Below are 12102 nucleotides of genomic sequence, written 5' to 3'. Positions count from 1 at the left end.
TTCAGAGGGATCTTCTTTTAGGAGTCATCACTTACAGACAGTCCCGGATTGCTTTCTGACGCCTTGTGCGACGGAAGAAGCGAGCTTACCTAGCCCAAATGGAGCGAGACTTGTATCAGATGTTCTTGAGTAGGGACTCAGGAGAGGCATGGCGTCTCTTCCATGAGCACTCCCCTCCCCCAGTGATTACTTCACCTGAGGTGTGGGGCCAATATGCGACATCATTATATACGGTTCCTGGACAGGAACCCCTTCCAGACCCTACCAAGCCTTGCCCAGCTACGAGCACTTTCTTTACACCTGAGATGGTACAAAGGGCCATTGACAGAATGAAGACCGGGAAGGCATATGATCATGACAGTCTAGTATCGGAGCACTTTATACATGCCAGGGATATGCTGATGGAGGTTCTCACAGTGTTGTTCAATCGTGCCATGTGTGAGGGATTACCTGAGACTTGGAGATTGTCTGATATTGTGCCCATCTTCAAGGCTGGTGACCCTACAGAGCCTGGGAACTACCGCACTATCATGGTTGGACACACATTGGCGTGGTTGTATGCATCCATCCTGGAGCAACACTTGAGCAATTGGGCAGAGGGCGAGGGGGTACGAGCAAAGGGTCAAGCCGGCTTCAGGAGGGGTTTCTCCACTCTTGATCATATTCTGACACTCAGGGCCATCATTGAGGAGGGCAGAGCACATGGGAGACGAATATATTGCAGCTTTGTGGACTTTCGTAAAGCATTTGACATGGTACCAAGAGCTCGATTGATGCGCAGACTACAGGAGATGGGGGTGCCCATAGAGGTGATTTGGGGGATTATGGCTTTGTACAGATCAGTGATGGGACGGGTACGCACTCCGGAAGGGGTATCTAATTTAGTTCACTCTACCATTGGAGTGAAACAGGGCTGCCCATTGCTCTATTTGGTATGTATGTTGATGAGGTGTCTGATTACATCGATAGAGAGGGTGACAGAGGTGCACAGCTGGCAGGGACGTGGATCCCATTGTTGCTATATGCTGATGATATTGTGCTGATATCTGACTCACCAGAAGGTATGCAACGATAGTTGGATGCACTACGCAATTTTGCAGAGGATAGTGGATTGTGTGTTAACCTAGGTAAAACCAAGGTTATGGTGTTTAACACCACACCGCAATGGGTCAGGAGATCAGTACCCACTTTCAAGTATGGTCAGGAGATTGTGGAGTATACAGATGCATACACTTACCTGGGGGTAGTCTTTACTGGGCTGAGATTTTCCTTGAGAAGAGCAGCAGAGACTAGACTAACTAGAGCTGGTGCGGCTCTGGGAGGAATGGAGAGGATGTGTTCACAGGTTCAGTTCCAAGAACCTAGGACAAAGTTATGTCTCTTTGATACTTTGGTTGCCTCTACTATGTTATATGGGGTGCAGGTTTGGGGACCTTCTATAGGCCAGGATGGGTGGAGGCGTATGGAGAAGCCCCTAGTATCTATGATCTCTCGGCTGATTAGAGCCAAGGTTTCTATACCCGCATGATATCATTCGAGCGGAATTAGCTGCCCCCCCTATGGAGATTGAGGCGCTCACAAGATCAGTCTCCTTTGTACACAGTCTGTGGGATACTACCAGAGACATATGCTAGGGTGGCTCTAGAGTCCTCCAGACAATTAGCTCTTAACGGGGATACATCATGCTGGTATGCTCAGATGACATCATGGTTTTAGACACATGGTTTCACCATGGACAGGTTGCCTCCTTTTCAATACTCTCTTCAGACACCCTTAAGGTCTCTGACACGGGTAGAGATTAATAGACTCATCCGTCAGGATTTGATCCAGTTGGACACGAGGAGGACATGGATAGAGCCGTTACAAGAGTTGGGCACAAAGATGGCTTTCTATAGAGAGCATCTTCTCCACCTCACGGGGGATGGGTTTGTAATTCGACCTAGCTATATGGACACGCATCTTTCGCATGGTTTGCGTTGTGCCATTGGCCAGATACGCACGTCCTCACATCAACTCGAGATTGAGACAGGCAGATTCAGAAGGACGCCAGCAAATAACAGAATATGCTGCCTATGCCATCTAGAGCCAAAGACAGAAGTACATTACATATGTCATTGCACAGTGTACTATGAGATACGAGGCCGTTTTCACTGTCTATTCAGAGAAGGTTTTGGGCCTCTATCTAGGGTCATGAGTTATGAGGATCAAAGATGTCTTGGGCTTTATCTACTTGAGTTACACAAGCATAGAGAAACCTTACTGAGGAGAGGTGAAGAGAGACATCCCCAGAGACAGATCAGAGATTTCTTTACACTAGATATTGTACACCCAGAAGAACAGACAGAGGAGCAACCAGCGACGGTGGAGAGGTCTACCCGCACTACTGGCATTCTCATAGACCGAGCATTGGAGCTAGGGAGATCTAGACGACCCCGAGGGAGGAGAGGAGCTACACAATTTCGAAGGAGGCTATGGCAAAAGATTCAAGCCATACTCTTTCGTCGTCTAGAGTGCAGATGAAGATGGATCTCTACTCCCCTCCCATATTGTCTTCACATTGTACTGCTTAGTTTAGGATCCCGCAGTATTTATATTTTGTTATCCTAGTTTAATTTATTTTGTTAATCTGACTTTGTATCAGATACACCGCATTGTAACTTTCTGGTCTCATAGGTCACTTTGGCCTTTTGAAGACGTTAATATAACATTTCATTTCATCTCATCTCATCTCTCTCTCTCTCTCTCTCTCTCTCTCTCTCTCTCTCAGTTTTATGGTATCATTGGACATGTGGATCGTATGATGATGCTATAATGTTCTGGATCAATAGGCCTTTTGTAGACATGAATAAACATTTCATTCCATTTTGTTTCTTCTCTCTCTTTGTCGGTTTTACGCTATCACTCCTCTTGTGAACAAAGAGAAGAGTTTGCTTTGATACCAATGTAAATCTCTGGCACCACTTAATAGGGGGTGAAAGACTGAAATTGACTTGAAAGATGACTAAAATTTGTCAAACACAGGTTGGGAATTGTGAGCTTGCTGCTGCTCGCGCTGCCCCCCTCCCCTGCTTTTGCCATCGCCCTCAGCCCCTCCTGCTTGCCTTGCTGCGCGCTCCCTTCCTCCCCTCCTCGCCCTCCTTGCTATCCTCCCCACTCACTGCCTGTTGCCCCCGCTGCCTCCCCCCCCCCCCGGTTCTATTTGTCAGGCTTCGTCAGCATCTCAACAGTTTTCCTTGGCGTGTTCGGTCCCGTAAGAGAACGCTTTCTCCTCTTCGCCCTCACTTGCAGTAGTAGACACAGATGGAAGCTCGTGCTCTGTCTCAGGGGGACACAGATGAAGCCCCCTCATCCGACCCCGCCTAGCCCACCATCCAACTTGCTCTGTTGCTAGCAGAGCAAGCGAGCCTCACAGCAGAGGTGGAGCGCCTTCAGACCACCTATGTCATCTGCAAGATTATTGGTAGTCGTCCCCGTCGCGGAGAGGTACGTAACCTTCTGCAGGCCCGCCTTTTAGCAGAGGTGGGGAAGATCATTGACATCCAGCTTCTTGGGCGAGGATACTATCAGATAGAGTTTGAGACTCTCGAGATGGCTGCCAAGGTCATCTCGATGAGCCCATTGGCCATTCGAGAGGTCAGAGCTCATTTTTGACAGTGGTGCCATGGTTTCGATCCAGCATCGGATGTTCTTGTCGAGGAGGCAGACTTGCCTATTTCGGTGTGCTTCCCTGGCCTGCGGAGGGATTACTTACCGCTTCTTTCCATGATTGGTTCCGAGATTGGGATAGTCTTGGAGACCCAACGCACAGCAGCTTCAGTTGCAGCTAAAGCTTCCGGTGTGCCTTCAGTACATGTTCTAGTTCGTGACACCCATACTCTCTCGAAGGTGGTCCTTCTACCTAGGGTGAGTGGGGGATGGTTACGTTTGAGGGTGGAGTATTCGGGACTCCCGAACTAGTGCCCCATTTGCAGGCAGATGGGCCACTCAACGAAGGCTTGTCCTCATAGGAGATCTCGACCCACAGCGCATGCGCAACCTCCCAAGGCTGAGCATGCCCAACGGACAGGTACCTAGGACACACAGGCTAGTACCTCCACAGAGGCTAGCGATCAGACAGCTGACGGTTGGTAGCAAGTGCCCTGCCACCGTTGACAGGGATGGGCTCGCCACACTGCCCTCCCTGGTAGCCGACCTCCTGTAGCTCAGCAATGTTGGGTTCCGATAGAGAACCGTTTTGACCCCCTCCAGCAGGAGCCCCCTCCACCTCAGCTCCACCGCCTCCCTCTCCTCCACCTTCAGACTTCTCCGTTCCGCCGCCGCCGCCTCCTCCTCCACCCCCCACCTCCTGCTCCTCCTCTCTCCCCGGTGGAGCCCTCAGCCTCATCACGCAACCCATCCCACACTCCTCAGACGTAGGGGACTAGAGACACATCCGCAGCGAGACGATCTTTAGTACTTTCGCTACGAGTCGCATGGCTCGAGAGGGACAGCCCCACCTGAGGACGCCACTTCTGATGTAGACCTCTCCTTTTGTAGCAGTCCCTCGGGGTTTGACCAGCTTTGACATTCGAAGGCGATGGGAATTCTTTGACTACAGCTTCACACACTTCCTTGGTGACTTCTCCCCGACCTGGAGAAAGCTTGCTTTCGAGTTCACGTCCTCTTTCTAGCAGCCCAAGGCACTGAGGCTTTGGATACAGCGGTAGGTTTCTCCTTTCCACTGTGCAAGAGGGATCATATAGAGTGGACTTTGAACACAGTTCTTGACTAGCTCCAGGTCTAGGCTATTGAGTTCTCACACCACACAGGGGACTTGGGGGTTACAGATCTAGTACAAACACTTTGGCCTATAGCCAAGTTTAGTGTGACGCTGCCGAATGCAGCAAGTTGCAGACACATTGTGGTGCACTTGTTTGTTGACACTCAAAGCCCCCCTTGCTATGTATTTGTACATGAGGATTCTTAGACGGAGGATGTAGCCGTACGGACTGCATGCTCGGCCTGGGCCTGGGTGGGACAGGCACTTCAGATGCGTTTGTCTACAAGTCGCTCGGATGCAGATTACTCCCCATCCAAACCGGCCTCAAAGATAGCAAGGTTGTCTGCTGCTACAACATCTATTTTTTCTCACTGACTCTATGAGGATCATCTCATGGAATGTGCAGGGATTAGGAGGGCCCCAGTTTCAGTGTCAGAGGGGTCGATTGCGTCAGGAGCTTCAGCAATGCCCTGTGGGTGGTGAAATTGAGATGCTTATGCTACAGGAGCATCATCTTTGTGAGAGCCACATTAGACGATGTGGTCAAATTTTGTGTGGTCGCTATGTGAGATTTGGTCAGCTGCATTTGGACTTGGAGGTTTCCAGGGAGGGGTATGTATGACTATTGTGGACTCATGGCAGCAAGCCATTGTGGGAAGAGGTATTATTGTCATAGAAATAGGGGACGGGGGGACGCGGCCCTTTTATGCGGGGATGGGACAGGGGACGCCGGGACGCAGACGGGGACCCGTTTTTGGGACGTGGGGACGTCCCTCACAGGGGAGGGGGCAGGGGACGGGTCCCGGGACGCGGGTCCCCGGTGACCATCTCGGATGGGACGCGGGCAGGGGGCGGGGCTGCAGCCATTCAAATTTCAAAAAATTTTAAGCGCCCACTTTTTGGGGGGGGGGGGGGGGTTTCAAATTCAAAAGCACCCTTTTGGGGGGAATTTCAAATTTCAAAATCCCACTTTTGGGGGGCCTTTCAAATTTCAAATTCAAAGTTCAAACCCCCATTTTGGGGGGAGCTCTTGATACTTAAGAGCACCCACTTCCAAGCCTCAAGGCTCATAGCCTCATAGTATCTACTATCATACCCAAGCCTCAAGGCTCAAGGCTCAAGGCCACTTCCTTGAAGACTTGTACTGTGTCGCGCACGCCGCACGCCCTTTGTTATATTTTGGTGTTATGTAATATGAATGCAAAAACCACTTTTCTTTGCAATCGGGACTCGCCACGTCCCCGAGACCCGTCCCCGTCCCCATGTGACTATGATTATTATGCCAGGAAGAGCTCAGTGGATGACTATGCAGGTTCATGGTTGCCTCATGGGTTTCCTGAACATATATGCGCCCAATGTGGCAAGTGCACGAGCAGTGTTTTGGTCTCATATTGTTGAGTCTTTGCCGCATGCAGAGCAATGGTGTGTTGGGGGGGACTTCAACATGTTGGAGGACCCCTCTGACAGGATTGGAGGTGGCCATGCTTTTGTGCACGGGGCTGAGTTGGCAGCTTGGGAGCAGCTAAATATGATTGTGAGGGTTTCTGATGTTTGGCAGCACTCAGGCTTTGTGAGGCCCCCAGACAGCTCGTCTTTCTCTCGCTCTGACCGCAGAGTAGGAAGAGTAAATCTATCTCGGATAGATCGCTTCTACGCCAGTGACCACATATGTGACATGGGGGGATTTGTTTGCATCCTGGCAGGGACTACTTTTTCCGACCATGCGCCAGTGATTCTCACTGTGACTGACAGACAGAAGGGGGGGGGGGGGGGGGGGGGGGGGGGGGGGGGGGGGGGGGGGGTGCGATGCTACGCATCCCTGAGAGGATCTTGTTGGATCTAGACCTTAGAGAGCGAGTGGAGGCACTTTGGACAGAGAGCTTGGACACGCAAGACACCCCTGCTGGTAGAGTGGCCTCTAAACTGGCTGAGCTTAGTCGCTTCTTCCTCCAGGAGTCCACAGCTCGCTTTGCTGCAGCTCGGGAGGAGGAGAAGCATCTTCGACAGGACATTGTTTTCTTGCAGAGGATGCAGAAGCAGCATCCAGATAGTCCTTGGTTGGAGTAGATGCAGCAGGTTGGACAGGAGTTGGCTAGCATTGAGGAGCGGCGTCATGAGTTTGCCTTCCATTGGCAGGCATCTCAATGGACCCAAGTGGGTGACAGAGTTGCTGGGGAGTTTTTTGAGACGGTGGGGCCACGCCATGCGCACACCAGTGTTAGTCAGTTGAGGAGACCCGACGGATCAGTTGCCTCAGAGCCCGAGGACATGCCTACAATTGCTACCGACTTTACCGTGATCTGTTGTTAGGTGAGCCTCAGTCAGAGCGTCAGGATGCATGCAGAGAGCAAGTTTGGGCATAGATGCCTTGCCTTGTTACTGAGGAGATGCAACAAAGACTTGAGCTTCCCCTCTAGCTAGAGGAGCTTCATGAGGCCCTCAAAGTACTCCCTCGAGGTAGTTGTCCAAGGGAGGATGGTTTGACTCGCAGCTTTTTCTTAGAGTACTGGGACTTGCTTGGTTCAGATTTTGCAGCACATTCCAGTACATTTTGCACACTACCGAGATGCCTGGCAGTATGAGTGAGGGCTTGATCTACCTGATTCCCAAGGAGGGAGGCTCCTTGGATGGGATTCGATAGTGACGACCCATTACCATCCTCAACTCATCCTACAAAATTCTAGCAAAGGCTCTGAGCTTTAGGATTTAGCCACTACTAGAGAGCATTATACATGGGACCCAGACAGGTTTTGTCAAGGAGCGCAGTATCCTTGACAACATCTTCACTTTTTGGGAGGCGTCTGACCTCGCGCGTCTCCGAGGAGAGGATGTGGTGATACTCCTTGATTTTGAGAAGGCCTATGACAGAGTTGACCGGGACTTCCTAGAGGGCACTCTATGCATGATGGGTTTCTTAGATGCTTGGATCAGAGGTGTGGCGCTCTATACAGGCGTGCGCAAAGTCAGGTGCTCTTGGCAGGGGGAAGAGGGGAACGCTTCTTGCTCATGTGTTTGGTCAGACAAGGTTTCTAGCCCCTTTCCTCTTTTTGTTCTATGTCGAGGCAATGAGCAGATTTTTGACTTCTCAACAAGTTGGCTTGCGTGGTCTTGAGCTCCCTATCAGGCAGATGAGCTTCTTGACGATGAGTTTGCCGACAACTCAGCCTTGTACTTGGAGGGCCAGGAGGCCAATCTGCACACGTGTGAGAAGGCTCTTGAGGTGTTCTGTTGTGCGTCAAGAGCACTGATCAACTGGAGAAAGACAGTAGATTTCTGGGTTGGCAGTGCTCCTACGCCTGATTGGTCACTAGGTGAGGGTTTTAGATGGATTCCCCCAGGGACTGCAATTTGTTACTTGGGTTGTCAGGTTGGCCTTGACTTGTCCCCTGAGCAGCAGACTGCTCCCCTTCTCTTGTCCATTAGGAGGAAGATTATGCATTGGAGTTCGGCACGGCTCTCTTTGGCAAGCAGGTTCTAGTGGCCAACTAGGTGTTGTTGGCTACTATGTGGTACATCACGTCCTGCTGGATCTTCTCGAGCTCCTGTATCAGCCAGCTAGAGAGGCTGATTAGGAACTTTCTTTGGTCAAGGCGCGACATCCAAGTAGCCTCGGCCAAAGTAGCCTGGCAGGTCATCACCTTACCGTGTTCTTAAAGGGGGACTGGGGATCATAGACCCAGCACAACAGAGCAGAACCCTTTTTGGGAAGTTTGTTGTTAGAGAACTGCTTCCACGGGAGGAGCCCTAAGGGAGTTGTTTCTTCAGCGGCTTCGAGCTCAAGTCCCTCATGCAAGAGGCCCTTCGAGCCCTTCCATCAGGTGGATCTTTATAGAGATGTGCAGAGTTGGTTTGAGTAGGAGATTGGAGGATCGATTTGTTGTGAGCCTGCTTCGATCTTGGGAGCAGCTCTGCGGAGTGGCATGGAGCAGCACCAACCCACTTGCACGGAGGAGCGCTTGAGACAGCCCCTTGTTTGGAACCCCATGGTTAGCACTCAGAGAGGCCACCTGGTTGGTAGTAGGCCTCATGTTTCTTGGGGTCCCATGGCAGAGGGCCCATCCCGCACTCTCGATGACTGGCTTCAGTTTTTAGGTTTGCGAGAGGAGGCACAGAGCATCCAGCTACGAGGCATGAGAGGGGTGCAGAGCATGTGCCAGGACATTACAGAGGCTTTACAAGCTGAGTGGTTCACCCCTCTAGAGAGAGCAGCTCCCAGATCGATGAGGGCCTTCATGCGACTGGAGGTCCTCATCGCAGTTCGTGCTTGCTCGGAGTCCGTACCCTCCATGTTCTTTGAGATCCAGGGCGAGGGTCGCCTACACAGAGTCCCAGCAGAGGCTCCACAGGTTGCAGAGTGTTGTTTTCAGAGGATACAAGTAGTGGGCATCTATGGGAGGACTTGTGTGTCACAGATCCTGACCTAGCAGATTTTGAGACAGGCCATTGGCGGCTTTGGGCTTGGGAGAGCTGCCCTCTAGCACGAGTGCAGTGGGACCTTGGATAGTGGTTTTGGAGAGACCCCTTCTCTTCAGCCGATCACCCTGGGATCCCCTTCTTTCAGTACATTGTTCGACTGGGGCGACACATACTGGCAACACGGAGAGAGGCTCGTCGTGTTGCAGCACTTTATTGGCAGAAGGGTCTCACAACTGAGTTCTTGTCTGGCTTTTGGGAGCGGTTGTGGTCTCCAAATAGCCGAGGCAAGTCACTTTGTTCCAGTGGCTAGTTGCACACAGAGCTACAACAGTGGGGAGCTGGCTAGTACATAGTGGCTTTTCAGCAGCCTATGCTTCATTTGGCGGGCCCATTGCTTCCGCATCTTCGAGGCTCGTCCTGTCCCACCGGCGGAGACTGTTTGTGACTTTTGGTTGGAGCTGATTCATACTCAAGGGTCAGTTTGAGAGACTTCAGGGCAGCTCCGACCGCATGAGGGAGCGAAGAGAGGCTTTCCTGCGACTCTGGCGTCAAGGCCTTTCTTCACCATGGTCCAGGGTGCGCCCAGATGGCACTACCGGCCACCTGTGTGGCTCTTTCCTCCTCCCATTTTGTGATTTAGCCTCATTGTACATATTTTGTTCACTTACTGGGAGAATCTCCCCATGCTTTTGATGTAGCCCTCTCTAGTAGAGGTGGTTTGTAGCCGTATGGGCAGTTTTTATCAACTAATGGAAGGATCTTTTTCTCGGAAAAAAGGAGATTGTTCAAACATTGTAGACAAGAATGTGCAAGGGACACTTGAGAGGTGGCGCCTCGAGAAGATTGGCCTCCAAATAGGTGCCATTTCTTGGTTGTTATTAGTTGAAGGAGAGTCTACAGGGCTCTCTGCTCGGAGAGACCGCTCCCAAAATTTGAGTTTAAAATTAGCACATTGGCCTCGTACATGTTTAGTTGCTAAAAGAAACTTCTAAAAACAAAATCTTGCAGTAAAAGAAACTTGTAAACTTATTATCAACAAAGTAGAGCATGGGATGCTGCCACATCAGCACCCGTCTGTCCAGCTGCCACACCATCATCTGTACACTTGCCCATTTTCGTCCACAAATCACGCGACATTTTATGCTGAGCAATCCATACGACTCTGCCACGTTATTTTTTGTCGCACTCTTGATATGCTACTTACCACCATTTGGGCTTTGCAGTGCAACTGTTTGAGGTTATCTTTTCTTGTACTGTTTGGATCAGGCTCTCTGAGTGGTGTGGAAGGTCTTTTGCTTACATATTCCGAGTAGTGAGCCTTTCAGCACTACTGGCTCCCTCACTGGCATTTCAATAGAGCTTTTATACACATGTTGCTGTCAAAGGGATGCAATAGTAGGCTCTTTTGGGAAAGCAAAAGAGCATACACACTAGATGGCTCTGTACGTTGGTGTTTTTCACACTCAAGCATGGGAGGATTACCCTCCCTAGTGGTTTTTCCACACTCCTACATGCCACCCTATATATCATGTACCATCTCTTTTGTCTAAGTTTTGTTCAAAGTACTAGTTGTTTTTTGGCTTCCTAAAACAAGCCTTAGCGGAGAAGAGAGTCAGGTGGACATTCAAAATTTTATTATTTCTTACTTTGATTGGACCTTGCTTTTCTTGTGAACAATTGAAAACTTCTTTACGTTTTAGTTTGTCAATGTCTCCTTTCATTTTGCAGCCTTACATGGGTACATGATTTGATTTCCCTTTTATTTTAAATGTTTTAGAATGTCATGGGAACCTTCACCTTGTTTTATCTACTGTTAAAACAATTAAGTCAAATGTTAAATCAGTCTTGCTTCATTTATTTTGTGTTGTTTAGGTGTTTTAGTGTGTCTTGACTATGTCTTTTGTCCAAGTGTTTTAGCCCCTTGTATAGTTCATAACTCGGACTTCTCACTTCTTTTTTTCTAATTTATGTAGGTGACATTAACAAAAGCTGAACAGATTTTTGGACCAGAGAACCAGGATTTGTATCATGCATTTGATGGATTGATTACACACAATACTACATAAAATACAAAGAAATATATGTTGTGGGTTTGTGTATAAACCACACGGGCAATAGCACGAGAGTTTTGCTTTGATTGTTTTCAATCTTTTTCAAATAAAAAGTTATCTATAGTGCAATTCATGTGAAGGGAAAGTGCTAGTTGGAAGAAGAGAAGTTGCTTTATGTTACGACTCTGCAATGTATGCTTGCCCTCAAGAAAAACCAGATCTTTTGTTGATGCAAAAGAGAAGACACAAGGAGATCAAAAGTAGTGACGACAGGCCTTTTGTGTGGGAAGATTCTTTGAGACTTTATGAGTTGCACATGAAATTTTAACAAATATTAAGTTGCTTGACAACAATATTCGTGGTTAAACAGCTACCTTATAGAATTATAGGCTCAGTTTGAGTAGGCAAGATCTTTTCTTTTTGGCTTGACAAGAAGTCGAGGTAATGAAGCCTAGAGATATAAAATACAAACCTGAAGCTTTTGTCATCACAACTATGGCCCTAGCAGTCAGTTTTATCATGCAACAAGGTGCCACATATCCATGTCAAGGACTGACTCATATTCATATACATCACAAGCCCATATGCTATAACTTTCTCAAGCGCTTAAAGGCACCAACATGGCATATGCATGTGTCTTTTGTCGAAGCCATATAAGACTCGTTTGCCCACATATACACTCATATTTATCTCGAGGATTTGCATTAACATTTGAATCATTGGTTCTTGCCCACCTTCAAGTGCCTCTATGTAGTTGTTCCCCTCTGACTGATAATTCTCCATAAAGATCCCAAATACATATTAACAAGGGCAATGGGGCTCAATCCTCATAGAGCATGGGAAATCATCACCTTTTCATCCTCCATTGTCAATATG

General features: G+C 49.1%; 2 protein-coding genes across 7 annotated transcripts in view; both read left to right on the top strand.

Moving 5' to 3' along the window:
* The window catches only part of LOC147451237 (uncharacterized protein At4g15545-like), a 64986-nt gene extending 53621 nt beyond the window's left edge, over positions 1–11365 (top strand). For 5 of the 6 annotated variants that reach the window (XM_086520201.1, XM_086520200.1, XM_086520199.1 and 2 more), the window contains one exon: positions 11149–11365. In XM_086520201.1, coding sequence (XP_086376327.1) covers positions 11149–11241 — 93 coding nt within the window. In that variant the 3' untranslated portion in view covers positions 11242–11365. Of the gene's footprint in view, positions 1–10441; positions 10820–11148 lie in introns of those variants that run through there. The other variant, XM_086520203.1, reaches the window with a different exon arrangement.
* On the top strand, positions 1527–2520 carry LOC147451238 (uncharacterized). Its single transcript, XM_086520888.1, has one exon. It carries the CDS (start codon positions 1732–1734, stop codon positions 2518–2520), a length of 789 nt encoding a protein of 262 aa, XP_086377014.1. The 5' UTR covers positions 1527–1731.
* Positions 11366–12102: the final 737 nt, after the last annotated feature.

This window comes from Adiantum capillus-veneris, chromosome 9 (genome assembly GCF_014529385.1).
Source record: "Adiantum capillus-veneris isolate H3 chromosome 9, ASM1452938v2, whole genome shotgun sequence".
Lineage (NCBI taxonomy): Eukaryota > Viridiplantae > Streptophyta > Polypodiopsida > Polypodiales > Pteridaceae > Adiantum > Adiantum capillus-veneris.
The sequence above is the reverse complement of the archived record's forward strand: the minus strand, read 5'-3'. Positions and strand labels throughout refer to the sequence as shown.